At 60.1% G+C, this 14,921-nt stretch overlaps 5 protein-coding genes across 5 annotated transcripts; 2 read left to right on the top strand and 3 right to left on the bottom strand.

Annotated features, from left to right (window-relative positions):
• Window positions 1-262: 262 nt before the first annotated feature.
• On the bottom strand, window positions 263-5,030 carry POSPLADRAFT_1142647 (hypothetical protein; the record flags this gene model as incomplete). Its single annotated transcript, XM_024485453.1, has 16 exons — window positions 263-301; window positions 354-507; window positions 579-722; window positions 793-833; window positions 894-1,075; window positions 1,148-1,285; window positions 1,343-1,612; window positions 1,687-1,837; window positions 1,893-2,024; window positions 2,157-2,396; window positions 2,452-2,545; window positions 2,613-2,791; window positions 2,850-3,199; window positions 3,454-3,616; window positions 4,534-4,642; window positions 4,780-5,030. The coding sequence occupies 16 exons, from the start codon at window positions 5,028-5,030 to the stop codon at window positions 263-265; spliced, it is 2,637 nt and encodes an 878-aa protein (XP_024339018.1).
• Window positions 5,031-5,510: 480 nt separating this feature from the next.
• POSPLADRAFT_1143859 (hypothetical protein) lies at window positions 5,511-6,221 on the bottom strand (the record flags this gene model as incomplete). The annotated part of the gene is made up of 2 exons (XM_024485628.1): window positions 5,511-5,811; window positions 6,052-6,221. Coding segments are annotated over 2 exons (471 nt in total), but the record flags the coding sequence as incomplete, so codon positions are not given.
• A 3,867-nt stretch (window positions 6,222-10,088) lies between these two features.
• On the top strand, window positions 10,089-11,525 carry POSPLADRAFT_1143502 (hypothetical protein; the record flags this gene model as incomplete). Its single annotated transcript, XM_024485570.1, has 2 exons — window positions 10,089-10,527; window positions 10,576-11,525. The coding sequence occupies 2 exons, from the start codon at window positions 10,089-10,091 to the stop codon at window positions 11,523-11,525; spliced, it is 1,389 nt and encodes a 462-aa protein (XP_024339016.1).
• A 1,188-nt stretch (window positions 11,526-12,713) lies between these two features.
• On the bottom strand, window positions 12,714-13,607 carry POSPLADRAFT_1056805 (hypothetical protein; the record flags this gene model as incomplete). Its single annotated transcript, XM_024480838.1, has 1 exon — window positions 12,714-13,607. The coding sequence occupies one exon, from the start codon at window positions 13,605-13,607 to the stop codon at window positions 12,714-12,716; it is 894 nt and encodes a 297-aa protein (XP_024339015.1).
• On the top strand, window positions 13,530-14,311 carry POSPLADRAFT_1039979 (hypothetical protein; the record flags this gene model as incomplete). The annotated part of the gene is made up of 2 exons (XM_024477642.1): window positions 13,530-13,575; window positions 13,656-14,311. A coding segment is annotated over exon 2 (557 nt), but the record flags the coding sequence as incomplete, so codon positions are not given.
• Window positions 14,312-14,921: the final 610 nt, after the last annotated feature.

Below are 14,921 nucleotides of genomic sequence, written 5' to 3'. Positions count from 1 at the left end.
TTACGACTAGACTCAACTAGATGGACAGCAGTATGCGGGGGCGCGGCAGCCAAGCCTGCACGCGTTACAACCATGCGCGCAGGCAGTGATTCGATAGCAAACGAGTGGACGGTACTGGGATCAACAACAGTACACAGAGCAGAAAAATGTCGACAGGGTCCATGGTCAGTCAAAGTGTCCGTGGTATAATGGTGCGTCGGTGGTATGTGGACAGTAGAATTTCAATGAGGAACCACGAAAATCGGGACCGGCCATATCGCGCTCAGTATGAGAACACCATCAACCACGGGTTGAGGACAATCTGCAGCAAAGGTCAGGGCCTGCACCGGAGTGACATAAGCGGAGATACGCACCGGGAAGAGTAAGTGGCAACCAATAAGGATACTGAGCGGGAAAATGACTGCCCAGGACGAGCCGTCGATTCTCCACGCAAGTGGTACCAAATTTGTGCTCAAGATGATCATGCCGACCATGAGGATGATGCACACCGTGTACGGGAACCAGAACCTACGGAGAGCGAAGGCGTCGTCAGAAATGGCGCATAATCCACAAGGATATAAAAGAAAGTGTGTGCGCACCGTTTAAAGATTTTCGGAATCTCCTCGAAGAAATTCGAACGCTCAACCTCCTTCTTGGTAGCACCCCACGTCATGTTGTATGAGAACATGTGCGCGAGAATGGACTGCGTAAGAGGGATGGAGAGACCACCAAAGAAGAAGAAGCTGCAAGCGATCGGGGTGCTTTAGCATGCCAGGAACCAACAGGCCAGGCGCAATGCAAAGCAGCACTCACAAGAACGGAACCCATTTAATATTTTCCAAGAATTCCCAGATCTACAAGCGAGACGACACTGTCAGCAAGCGAACCGCCCAAGACACAGGAGGGGAACATACGAGATTGCCATGCCCGATACGGTATTGCAAGAGCGTGAAGCCGACATTGCCAGAGCCGATGAAGACGACCGTCGTCGCGAGCCAGATTTCGAAACTGTGCATGTAGAAGCCGTCGATGGGGAATTGCCAGCCGAGCAAGAAGTAGTTGATGACCGTAATCGTGATCGAGCACGCGATACCGTCTGCAAAACGACCGCCATCAGCCCCCCTCCTCTACCTCTAGTCTCATCCACAGCGCGAAGCACGCCACTCACAGTACGAGAACATGTACGCCATCATGGACACCTTGTAGTGCAGGGGCGCCGGGGACCACATGAACTTGTGGATCTGCTTGTTGATCGGGCCCTTGCGCCACCACTGTGCGATGGGGTTGAACAGCAGTTCGCTACAACCTGTCGCACACCCGAATCAGCGCATGCCCCAAACTGCACTCCCACAGCACGACGCACCGTACGAGTACTTCTGCCACCGGTTGAGCTCGTCGTCCGCAGTAAGGGACACACCCTCCTTGAAGCCGCCGTCCGAGTACGTCGCCCAGCGGATGATGTACCCACGCAGCTGCAGCCGCAGCGCCATGTCGAAGTCCTCGGACACGTTCGACTCGGACCACATCTTCTCCTCGCCATCGGCAGAGTCGATGAACGCAGCGTCCTGGACCGCGCGCCAGCGCAGGAACGCGTTGTGACCGACGAACGGGGCAACCTCGCCGTTGGCGCAAGCTGCAGGGGAAGGAAAGTACATACTGGTCAGCAACGGCCCGTTCCGCTAACACACCACGAGAAACGCGACGCACTATACGAGATACACTTGTTGATACGGCGCGTAAAGTACGCGATCCCGTTTTCCCAGTAGTGGTGCGCGACCTGCATGACGTCCGACTCGTGCTGGATGACACCCACATCAGGGCACTCGGCCATCTCGCGCGCCGCGTCCCTTAAGCAGTCCTGCAAATACGCCCCACATCAGTATCACTATAAGCATAAGCTCAGGCACACGCACCTCCGGCACGATCGTGTCCGAGTCCACAATCAGAATAATCTCGCCAACACGGCACGCGCGCCCGTTCGCCGCCCACGGGCGGAACCGCCGCCCGCTCGCCTCGTACACCTCGTCGATCGCCAGCTGCAGCGCCTTCTCCTCGATCTCCCAGTCGTCCATCGACGCCTTCTCCTCGTTGTCGTCCCCGCGGCTCAGGTTCACCACGCTCGCGTTCCCGCCGTCCTGGTGCTGGTACTGCATCCCGTAGCGCTGCTCCTCCTGCACCTCGCGGCTGCCGCGCGACGAGCGCGGCCCGCGCTCCTTCTCCTGCGTCTGCAGCGCGTCGAGGTGCTTCTCCGCGAGCAGCGACAGCTTGAGACCGTAGTTCATGTTCGACGCCTTTTTGAAGCGCCCGGCACGCTTGAAGCCGTCCTGCGCGTCGTCGTGCTTCGGCCGCGCAACCCAGCCGATGCCGTGGTTGGCGTAGTAGGCGATACGTGCGTCACGCTCCTCAACAGGGAGCAGCTGCGCAGGCGCGGTCAGCACGCAGCGTGATTAGCATAGAGGAAAAACGACGCACTCGGAGACCATCGTCGTTAATGAAAATCGTGGAGGTACCGCCCTGGCGGGCGTACGTCTGCATACATTTCTTGAGCGATTCGATTGAGGGTGCCCTGGGTCCCCGCCGTCGTGAGCACCACGCATACAGACAGCTCAGGTTAAGAGGAAATCAACACGCACAAGACAGTGTCCAGCGCTTCCTTGTACACAGGCATTTGAATGGTGACGTGCGGCAGGTTGTTGTCGACAATCTTGTTCGGGCGCGGCTTTATCGCCGAATAATACTTGGAGTTCTCGTGGTACTGCGCCACGGGGCCGATCATCATAGACAGGTTCTGTATGATCTGTATCGCGAAGAACTGTACCAGCCTCCCGTCAGACACCACGCACCACGCATCACGCCGCGAAAAGACGCACCAACGACACGGAATACAGCATCGGCAGCAGCGCACACAGCGCAAACCGCACATAGTTGTTGTCCAGCTCCCACTCCTCGAGCAGCGTCTTGAACCCGTTCCCAATGAAGTAGAACGACAGGCCCGCGGCGAGCCCGTTGTAAAGCGGTGCCCACAGCAGCGTCGGGCGTTTCGTGGGCCCGAGGTCCGCGAGCGCCGCACTCATGTCGTCGACGATGATCGTCTTCTTCTTGCCGTACCACGTCCGCACGGTCTTGGTCTGCACCGCGCCCTCCGCCACGCCGGCGCCCTTCTCCGGGTCGTCCTGCCGCGCAAGGATCTCCTGGTGTGCGTCGTCAGCTCGGCGGACAACTCAGGCAGACAGGACAAGACAAACCATGCTCATGCGGCCCATGCCGCGCGGTGTGCCCGGAATGTTGTTGGTGCGGCCCGTTGTCAGGCGTGAGCTGAGCGAATGGCCGGAGACCGAGCCTGCGTCGCCGACGTCACATTAAACACCATCGTATGTCATGTTGTCATCATAATATATACAATCGTGTCGATCATCGCACAAGGACAATCCGTCAGCGTCACGCCCAGACAGAGAAAAAAAGCGCGTCACGCACCGTTAATGCTCGCGGGATAGCTGTTCGAGCTCGTCGCATGGCTCGCGCCCGCGGCCGGGCGCGAGCGCCAGAGCAGCTTGATCAGGCGCTCCTCGAACTCGTGGCACATCGGGATGATGGTATCGATCGACTCGGACCACATGACCAGGACGCGTTCATCGCGCTAGGAAAGGGAACGATGGTGAGTAAAGTTTGGCGCGGCGATACGACCCGACGAACATATACGCGGCGTTAACCACGAGCATAGGCGGAGAAAGAAAGCGCGGACGCGTGCGCGGTGTATGGCTGGGGACGGGACAGCGCCGTACGATGCGAAGTAGCTGACTGACGGCGAGGACGGTGCTGCACCGTCGCCATCACCGCCACCCCCGCGACATACGAACAGGCAGCACAGCACTCATCACGATCGCGACGGAGGGATGACATGACATGACATGCGACCCATCACGCCCGGAGGACACGCCCATCACGCCATGCTCTAGCGCGCGACACCCACCGCGCCTTCATCTCCGCGCACGAGCCAAGACAGGTGTAGGCGCCGCAGAAGAAAAGAAAAGAGCTAAACGCCGCAGAAGAAAAGAAAAAGAAAACAGGGCACGGGACACCGAGACACAAGACACAAGGCACGGCGCTAATCTGTCATAGTCACCGCGACAGGTGGAGTGGGTACGAAGTGCACGGGAGCACAACATGCACGTAATGCGCAATGGCACAACTTGCGCACGGCGTGCCGTGAGGACGAAGGAATGTGGAATGTGGAGATGAAGGAGTGGTGAGCTACGAAGGATGCATTACACGCAGACCAGGCGGAGCTCTGCGAAATGGGACCCAATTTCCCAGGAGCACGACATTGTCGTATAGGTCTGTAATTGGCGGGAGCACCAGCTGAATCGTAACGCGCGAGAGAATGGGAGTGAAAGACGTGAGGAAGCGCATCACCACAGAGCACGGGCTGTGCGCTCGCCAGACGCCCGCGCACGGGTATTTGCAAAGTCGGTAGCGATGGGAGACGGTGCACAGGCAGACGCGATTCGCATCGCGGCAGAAGTGAAAGGAGAAACGAGAGGACGGTGGACTTACGACAAAGGCGGCATTCTGCTCCTTGTCGGCAGTGGGGAGGTCCATCATGGTTTCGATGATTTGGATGCGCGTATTCGCATCGACGTAGATGGACCGGTCGTCGGGGCTCCTAGAGGACGCACAGACGCATGAGCACACGGACACAAGCAGAATACGCGGTGCAGCGCGGATGCTGCGGAGCGCGCCTGCGCGATAAGGGCGCGGGCAACGCGCCGCGCACGCACTGGCGGCAAACGCGACACTCACACTTCCGCGAGGGCGGCATGTACGGAGGCCGAGCGGACCTTGACGGCGACGGCGGGGTTGAGGGCGGAGACGGCCGCCTCGAACGGCTCGAGGGCGAGGTTCTCGTAGGGGAAGACACGGAACTCGGGGCCATTGTCGACACGGAGGGCAACGCCGGCGGAAAGGTTGTCCTCGTTGGGACGAAACCAGGCGTCGCCCTGGGTCTGTTTGAAGATGTGGTGGAGGAAAGCGTCGTAGCGGTCGTAGTCCATGGTGACGCCGATGCGAGGCCCTGGGTAGAAGGACTCGCCGGTGACGAGGGAGTGGGAGGGGGAGTGGGACTGATAGGACGACAGGGTGGCGGCTGTAAGGGGGGACGGGCTACGACGGAGTTGGGGCGTACGAAGGGACGTACGTGGAGAGCGATAAAACGAAAGGACGAGCTGGTGAGCTCCTGCGACTGAGAGTGATGGGGGCTGCAGGAGCAGAGCAGAAGAGCGTCGTCCTCCCCACAGGCGCCCGTTCGCACACTCAAATCCCTCCCACGACTCTTCCGCCGCCCGTCCATCACCGTCCCCGGCCGGCCCCCGGCACAGGCACCGCCCCGCCCACACGCGCCTCCTGCCCGACGTCCTGCCCACCACGCGTAGCACACCCACCCGTCACACCGCGCGCCGTCCCCGATGCGCAACGAGACTGCCCGCCGCGCACAGCTCGGGCCCGTGGTGCTCGCTTCTGTACGTACACTCGACTTATCGCTGCGCCAGCCTCGCTATCGCCCTGCCTCGCCGCTTGTGCGTTGCACCACGTCCTCGTATAGTCGCATCGGGACCACGCCCGCCTAGCGCCCGCGATAGGCGTGCAAACTCGCCCGTGGGCTTCCTTCCCTTCCCGTCGCTGCGCTGCACGTAAACGGCAAACACTGCATCGACAGCCCAGGCATGCGCCCTGTCATTTCCGTCCGCTTCCTCGCGTCGGCGTCGCGCATCTAATACCACCGCGGTCATGTCTCCTTCCTCACATCCACTTCGCGCCGTCTTTCCGTTCCGCGAGCTGAAGCCTGACATGCGCCGTGTGTATCCCCTCGCGATTCCGTCCCTCTTTGCACAAATTTCCAGCCTCTTCGTCTTCGAGTCCCGCATCGAAATAGCCTGCCCCGCCCACTCCAACTCTTGGCAGCGACAGAACAGCAACCCACCATCCCGCTCCACCTCACGTTACTCTATTTCCCCGGGCGTGTGCCTGGCGCGCACACGCAGCAGCCCCAACGATCACGTCGTATCCTCTACTCACAAAACGCCCTCGCCCTCGCCAGCCACAGCGCCCGCAATGACGCACGCAATGACGCGCGGCCCGCATAAACCGCACCCGCCTCCCCAACCCCGACATTCAATATCAATCGCCGGCCATCCTCGGTCCCGGCCGGCACACATGTACACATCCCATATCTCATATCTCCCGGCCTACGGTTGGCGGGTGGGCGCAGGTCAAGATATGGTAACTAGATATGGGGTCCTGCCTCGTGTGGTACCCCGTGATAGATCTCAGCGTGACAGAGCCTCAGACGGACCATTACGTAATTTAAACAAGGGCTGAATTCTGCTCGACGGCATCGGCGGCATGGGAGATGGGGCGCTTATGTAACCATAACTGAGTGATAGATGCTTGGAGACCTATGCTATATTCTCGAGGTATGAGCAGTATTCGCGCCATATGATACAAATAAATGAGTTACTCGCTGCTCAGGAAGAATATGCGAGCACTGAGATCTGAAGGCTTGAGGTGCGACAGCGCAAAGTGTACTATGCCAATGTCCGATTACGTAAGGTCCTGCTTCGAGTCTGTAAATATACACGTCTTTCAACTCCATATATATCTCCCTCTAGCCTTGTACGTTCCCCTTCTAAGGTGAAATTTGAGTAAATATAGCTGCTTCAAATACCGCAGTAATTGTGCATCATGATATGCTTGAGAATATTAGTAAAGTTGCTCATATACAGGCTGGTTCCTAGCGCATTTAAGTTGTGTATGACACGCCAAGTAAACGCAACTCAAATTATTTCTTGATACCATATGCTCAGCCATCTTATCGTAATAATTGTTTTAGGTACATACTCCATTTTGGTATTCCAATGGACAATTTGCTTGCCTAAGGTGTCTTATGTAAGCATGATGTACGCGCGGATATCACACACAGTATCGATAATGGAAAAATATATAGATCATTACTATCACCAGACGTTACAACTTAGTCACTCTGAGGACCCCGGCAAGACCCGATCAGTGGCTGAGGCACGAAGTTAGACCTGCGCCCACCCGCCAACCGTACCGGCCCTTTTTAGTACTGCACTCGCGATTTGATTCGCACCGCCCAAAAGCAGCTAGCACCGCCCCCGTTTCTATTCCGCGCGCCGCGCGATCGGTGACACCTCCGTGATGATGTGTGTGTAACGGACGTCAAAATGGCGTCCCCGGATGGATCTGACAGCCAGATCCAGACCCATCCCTCCGGCGGCTGTTGCCGGCGCGCGCCGCGGAGACAGATCAAAATTCTCGCAGGACGTCCAGACGTCCACTCTAGAGTTTTCCTGTTTTCGATTTTCGAGCTCGAAGATCAGATGGCACCGCGCCCGCCGCCGGGGTCTCCTCGTCTTAGCGTAACGCTGCCGTGATTGGGCTCGCGTGCGGGCCTAGACCACGGGCGAACGCCAGCAGACGCGCGCAAGTAGACTGTCCCCGGCGGGAGTGCAAGTGCAAGTTACTGGCCGCCAAGGCGGAGGCTGTGCGCCGTGTATCGCGATCCACCATGCATCGCGACCCGTCTGCGGTTCACGTTCACAACCACTGTGACCGTGTTTACAGAGCGAACGAGTGGAGGGGAGCCTGCCCGTCCGTCCTTCTGCGTATTTTCACCCATACGGCGGGCGAGCTGCAGATGCACGAGCAGCCGCGTTCGTCGAGCTCTCGACATTGTGCAGTGCGAGCGCTCGAGGACCGTGCTACCCGAATTGAATCGTAGCGCAAACAAAGATGATTCGTACATACATACTTACAGTTTTTACGGCAGGACTTGCGTGCGCGGCGAAAGCCTATTCGCTGCCGCCCACCGCGCCCGCTCTATCTACCCCCGACGCCCCGTCCCCGTCCTTCCCACCATTCATTCAGTTCCTGATTTGTCGCCATCCAAGTTTGTGTCACTTCTGTATGTGTATGAACCTGCGTTCCATTCCGGCGCTCACTTTAGTCCCGTCCAATCCTCGCTGCTGCTAATCTCTCCGTTCAATCCTCGCCGCCGCTAATCTATCCGTGCTGCCGCCGCCAGGACCCACAACCCTCGTGGCAGCACCCTGTCTCCTGTCTTGCGTCCCCCTTCGTTTTCTCGGCGGGTCTTCCTCCTCGCTCTAGGTTCTCTTGCTGGCTGGTGGCTGGTGGCTGGTGGCCAGTGAGCATGCACTTCCTCCGCCTGCGGCCCTCTGCGCTTGCAGCCATAATGGCGTCCTGCCTCTGTTTTCGTGTCCGGCAGGTTATCACGAGGTTCGAGGTCCTCTCCCGTAGATGTAGATCCACACCATGTGCCCGTCCGTGTCTCGACACCATGATTCATGACCCGCCACTCGCCCGCCCTCCTCATCCCGACCGACGAGCCTCTGTCCTATTGTCCCATGCGCTCTGCCGCCTCTGTGCCAGGAGCGCCTGCACGCCCACTCAAGTATGGATAAGGCCCAAGCGTGGACGTTCTGTGAAATATACTTCCGCGGATGTGGATGCTGCGCGGTACGTCTCCTGGCTGTTCCACGCTATTGCCGCTGGCGCTGCAGATGGGATGGCTGGCAACCAGGAGAGGGCATCACCGCCGCGCATCAGTCGTGCGCAGCGCTCCTACCATCTATTCCCGCACGTTGTGTGTACGAATCCCTGCCGGGACGCGCTCGCCGTCCCGCTTCGGTCGTCCGTAACTCGCTGTCAGCTCAGCCCCGGCAGACGCGTTGTCAACCCCGGCGGCCGCTGGGTGCTCACTGGTGACGCACGGTGCGTCCTCGTCCCCGTTTCGTCGGCTAGCAGCCGCGGGTGGGAGGAGGGTGGCCTGCGGGGTCCTTGATGCGTCTCAAGTGCACGCCCACGCGTGTCGGAGGGAAAGAGTGGATGCCAGGATGTCAGTGGTATGGCTGCGCGCCGGGCTCTCAGCTCAGCTCACTATCAATCTCCCCCTCCTTTCTCCCCGCCCATCCAAAATTCAGTGGAGCACGCCCATAGGCCCGCCACACTCAGAGGCCCGCCCCATCGCGCTGTTACATTCTTGCCCAGTTGCTCGTCCATACAGGCATGTTACGCTGCCGAACGCGCTCGCCCTCCGCGCCAGTCCATCTACATATCCACATCCACATCCACATTTTACATCTCAGTTTTTATCTCATTCTATTTTTTAATCCTGTTTTGTATCCGCTTGAGGGATGTCTTCAGTTGTTGATTAATTACCCGTAGCGTCGTCGCATGCACAGCGGGAGCAGTGTAGTGCCGTCAGGGCCGCGGGCGTCGTTGATTCATTAAGGACCCGTCAACATGGAAACCCGCAGTTGTATGTTACAGCGTGTTTATCTCCGTCGTCGCGACGGGGTGTTCGTTCCTGGCCCCAGCAACAAGGATCGTGAGCTCCGCGGGGCACTTTAAGGATCTACTATACCAACCAGTACAGCCAGTCGCTAGGATCCCGTCTGTTTGTCTCGTACCCACTATTACAATTAGCGCCCTTCAAGCGCCGACATTCTATGTAACGGTCACAATGCTTCCTTCCGAGTCTGGTGGGAATGATTTGCCCTTCGATCGACGGCCACAAACGGCACTCACGCCTGGCCAGTCAGTGGCATGCCCTGTCTCAGTGCCAGGAGCGCGAGGCTCGTCTTTGACTTGCCGGCAGTGTCACTCTGGTGGTCTCTGCGCGGTCCTCGCTCCTTACGGCGTGCATTTCACGTTGCCTACTCCTACTCAAGATCTATCGCCACGGTCCCGACCCGTCGGCCGCCACGTCGCGCGTTCTCTGCTGTGGCGCATCGTCGTGATAACGACTTCTTTGAGTACACGTCAGGGCGGTGGATGCAAGTCTCATACATACTATTATATAGAATCTATCGTCTAACCCGTAGTCCACCGTTCTCAGCTTCAACGATGAACTCCGCCACACAGAGCGCAGACGCGTCTTCAACGTCGACGGGCTCCGTCGGCTCGCAGCAGAGTCCGTCGACCGGAGTCCCGATGACATCGTCAGCATGGTCAAACTCGCCGAGGGCGGGTCTAACCGCGCCTTTCTCATCACCATGCGCGGCGGCTTCCAGATGGTGGCGCGCATCCCGTACCCGGCCACTGTCCCCAAGTACTTCGCCGTCGCCAGCGAAGTAGCCACCATGGCCTTGCTCCGCTCCTCCGGGCTACCCGTGCCCGCGGTGTACGGATACGCGCCCGCGCCAGACAACGCGGCGGAGACCGAGTATATCTTCATGGAATTCGTGCAGGGCACTGACTTGAGCGACGTGTGGTTTGACCTGCGGGAAAGGGACATCTTATCGATCACACGCCAACTTGCTGAGCTCGAGGCGAAGATGATGTCGATTGCGTTCCCGGCTGGCGGGAGCCTGTACTATACCGAAGACCTGGAGAAGGTGGCCGGCACACCAGGCATCATGCTGGAGGACGCGCGGTTCTGCGTCGGTCCCGACACGCGTGTGTCTCTATGGTATGGCCGGAGATCACAGCTCGACATAGATCGAGGACCCTGTAGGCATTTTTGTTAATTATTATCCCCTCAAACTAACCAATAACCAGACAAAAGTGCCGAAGCGGCGCTCGTAAGAGGCACAGAAAAGGAGCTGGCGTACCTGCAGCAGTTCGGTCGGCCGCTGCTGCCATTCCAGCGCATGCGGCGGGAGGCCTACCACTACCAGGCGCAACCGCCGTCGGACCACGTCGAGAACCTGCACCGCTATCTCCGCATTGCGTCGCAACTCGTCCCCAAGGATCCGGCCCTCTGCCAGTTCCGCATCCGCCATCCCGACCTCCAGCCGGGCAACATTATCGTGTCGCGGTCGCCCGCCGCGGACTCTGAGCTGCGCATCGTGAGCCTCATCGACTGGCAGCACACCGCGATCCTGCCCCTGTTCCTCCTCGCCAGCGTGCCCCAGTGCCTCCAGAACCACAGCGACCCTGTCTCGCACTGCATGCTCCCGCCTGCGCTCCCGGCGAACCTCGACGCGCTGAGCGCCGCCGCGCGCAGCAGGGCGGAGGAGGCTTACCATCGCCGCGTCGTCCACTACTGCTACGTCAACAACACGGAGGAGCGCAACAGGCCCCATTACGACGCGATGACGGACCGCGTGTGCGTGCTCCGCAGCCGCCTGTTCTGCCACGCCGGCGACCCGTGGGAGGGCGAGACGATCGAGCTGAAGGCGGCGCTCATACGCGCGGCGGAGACGTGGGAGACGCTTGTGGGGGACGATGCGCCGTGCCCTGTCGTGTTTGACGCCGAGGACGTGCGTGAGACGGCAAAGCTGAATGGAGTGCTGGAGGAATCAGACAGGCTTGTCGAGGCGTGGCAGAACGCGTCCGGCCTCGGGCAGGATGGCTTGGTGTCCACGCAGCACTATGATGAGGCCATGGTGCTCTGCAAGCGGATGAAGGAGAGCGCGTTGGCGGATGCAGAGGCCACGGAGGAAGAACGGGCGCAGATCGCGGCGCACTGGCCCTTTGACAACATGGACGAGGAGGAATACATGTGAATTATAATCAGTCGAGCTGGATATTCCGCGGTGTTGTATATTATCTACTGTATGCCCCCCGTAGCAAACCCCCACTCGATACCCCCACTCTATACCCCCACTTTTTCACTAGCTGTAGGAGAGGAGTAGTACCAGCAGGAACTTCTTGTGGATCCGTCGACGCCGCCATCCTTCACTGGCTTCCTAAACGGGCATCTTCATTTCCGATCGCACTTGTTTGTGATCCTTCACGCTGGCTGTGGCGTATGACATCATTGGTAATCTGCAGGCCGAAGTATGCGACATCGTACACAAGACGTAATAGATGATGACAGCTACTTATAAGCGGCGAGTATGCACATGGAAAAAGGGAACTGGGACGTCCGCTATACTTTGCCTTTCTTAGACTCATGCCTATCCTTCTTCGATAGCCTGCTGGTCACTGTGAATAGTAGGTTGTCCTAGTGTATACATTTGGGTGTCCTATCTGCCCACCCTGCTTCTGCTTTACCTGTCAAAGCCCTGCTCACGGCCAATCAAGGCCGTTCCATTAGACAAGGAAATGGAAAACAAAAAGAGGCCCCCTGTCTCCTGTCTGCTGCCTGCCGTCTCCTGTCATCGTCGCCCTGGACGACTACACCAGAAACGAGCCTGAGATTCAATTTGCGGCCGGTGTATTTTGGGAGCGTGCGTTGCCAGCCGGAGTGGCGCCCGGTGAAAAGTATCTATTTCGAGAGTGTGTATTGACGTGACACCCGGTGTCTGGAGTCTCAGTCTAAACGACTGCGAAGGTTGCACGTCGGGCTGAGCTCGGCTCCGAGCTCGACATGCGCGTTCTGCAAAGAAATCATTCATTCATGCAAGCAGGCGCACTTCGTCAGTTGGCATGTTCGCTATTCAATCCACGTTGCGGTCAGGATGTCGGGCGCGCGCCACACCGAGGCACGTTGCAGGCGATCGATCGGCGCAGGATTTTCTGCCCGCCCCACACCAAGCTCGCCGGATGCGGTGTAACGATGTACAACCTGCGCTGGGCCGATGACATCGATGACGCGGACGCCCAGGCCGCATCAGGCTGCACGGTGCACGCATATGGATTGATGGCGCGGGCGCACTATCACTCCGGCGCAGGGCAGGGCAGGGACTATTTTTGGCGATCGAGGGTGATCGATGCTTGCCCGATCTGGGCGGCGCCTGCCCACGATTGTATTATCGTATATTGCATGATGCGGAAGCGCGCGTCTGCGATGACGTGGGGACCCCGAGGCGCGGCGCGGGTTCTGTGACAGGCACGGCGGGTGACGGGGTGACGTCAGGGTTTAATAATGGACACTTTTGCTTATCGCGCGGTGGGGGACGCGGGCGATAGAGGCCGGTGCTCTGATGCGGGCGGGCCGGGTGGTGGTTGGGGGCCGAACGACCGCGTTTGGATGGAGGATGGACCGCGTTGGGATGGGAGATGGACGGATTGGGCGAGTATGTGATGGCGACGTTGACGGTCGTGGTTTGGAACGCCAGGGAGCGGTGCCGCAGCAGGGGCGTCGCCAGCCGGCAGGAGGCATACCAAGAGCGGGCGGACGGGGATGAGGAGGGCGTGCGGGAGGCAAGGCGGCGCCTCGCGTTTCGGGCCAGCTTTCGGCTCGCGTCACGCTGCGATAACGGGCGCGGGGACGTGTTTCCGTTTCTCGGTTGCGCGCGTGGGTCCAGAACGGCAGAACGCTGGGAGTGCGTGGGAAGGCGGGCGCGTGAAGATGGGAAACGCAGGAGGAGGCGGTGCCGCCGTGTTTGGGTGCGCGTGTGGACGGTGCGGAGTGCATGTCCGCTGCCGCACGCCGCGGTGTGCCATGGAAATGCGCAGGACGGTGGTGGGACACGGAGGAGGCTTATCGGGGACGCGAGGAGGAGGGAGGACCCCGGAGTGCGAGGATTGATGGGAGTGGCGCTGAGCGTAAAGTCGCACGGAGGGAGACAGGGCCCGCAGCGCGTCTTCCTCTTTCTGCGTCGAGCACTGCCGTTCCCGCTGTTGTACTTTCCCGTCCCCTTCCCTTTTTCTCTCGCTGTCGCCGTAAGCGTAAGCCCGCGTCTCTCTGCTCTCTCTCTCATCTTCCCATATCTGTATCTCTCTCTGTAACTCACCTGCCGCTCTTTTAGCTCTCCCCGCAGTGCCATGTCTTACCGCAGACGCGACGCAAGCCAGGGCTACTCCAGCGCCGACGCCTACCGCGCAGTCCCCGCCACCTCGCCGTCCTTCGTCACCGCCCGTGTCGGCGCCGCCAACAGCAACACCCCCTCGTCCTCCGACGAGGACGCCCACCTCACGTCTCCTGCCGTGTCCCCCCAGCCCGGGCCCATCGCCCAGTCCTTCGTTCGAGCACGCGCCGGCTCAGCTGCGCGCCATCGTCGTCGCGACTCAGCCGACGAGCGCGATATCGTGGACGGTCCGCCGCTCTCCCCGCCGCGTCCCCAGTTCTTCGCAGTCCCCGACCGCTCCTCGTGGTCCTCCAACGACCAGGAGCCCGCAAGCGACTCTGACGCCTCGTCCGCGGCGAACCTCGCTGGCCGCGGCTCGGGTCGTCGCATGTCTGTCGAGGGCAACCCCGTGAACCGCGTGCAGATGCGCTCTGTGACGCAGCCCATGCTGGCCACTCGCGGCCCCCCTCGCGCAGCCAGCCCCCGCCAGCGCAATCACCGGCGCAGCAGCATGGCGACCGAGTATGCTTATAGCGCCGGCATTGCAACCGAGGAGGAACTCGCCTCCCCGACGTCGTCCATCAATGAGCACAACCCCTTCGGCACGCCCACGGACACGCCCCGCAACAGCCTGTATGGTGGGCAGGCGCCCAACCTCGCCGCTGCCGCAAACGCAGCGCTGGGCGATAAGAAAACGCCCCCGTCAGCGTACTCCTTTCCCTTCCAGTCGCACCCCGGCAACCCCGACCCTGGACTGTCGGTTCCCGGCCGTCGCACGTCTGCCGAGTCGCTCCGCTCCCGCACGGCTCCTCCAGGCGTGGGTGCGCCGTTGTCACCCAACGCAACCAACGCGACGAACAACAACCCGCTGACGCCTCTGGGATCTGCAATGGGGACGACCTACCCAGTGCCCGCGAATGGGCAGAGCTACGGCCTGCTGAACGACGTGGAGGAGCTCGGGCGCCCATTTGCGCCGTTCATGGGCGACGGGAGCGACCGCAGCCAGACGCCGCCGAGCCCCAACGCCAGCCAGAGCCAGCTGTACCGCGGTAGCGCCGCCGGTGCGATGCAATATGGAGGTACGTACTGGTGCCATGGCTACCTTGTGAACAGAAATGGTGCTCCGGGGCTTCCACGCACAGGATCGACAGCGGCGATGTCGATGCGTGCGCCGTTACGTCGAGGCTGTGGGCGCCGCGCGTGCCGTATGTGTACCCGCTCGCAGGC

This window comes from Postia placenta (genome assembly GCF_002117355.1).
Source record: "Postia placenta MAD-698-R-SB12 unplaced genomic scaffold POSPLAscaffold_7, whole genome shotgun sequence".
Taxonomy (NCBI): domain Eukaryota; kingdom Fungi; phylum Basidiomycota; class Agaricomycetes; order Polyporales; family Adustoporiaceae; genus Rhodonia; species Rhodonia placenta.
Note: the sequence above shows the minus strand (reverse complement) of the source record. Positions and strands in the feature narration are given on the sequence as shown.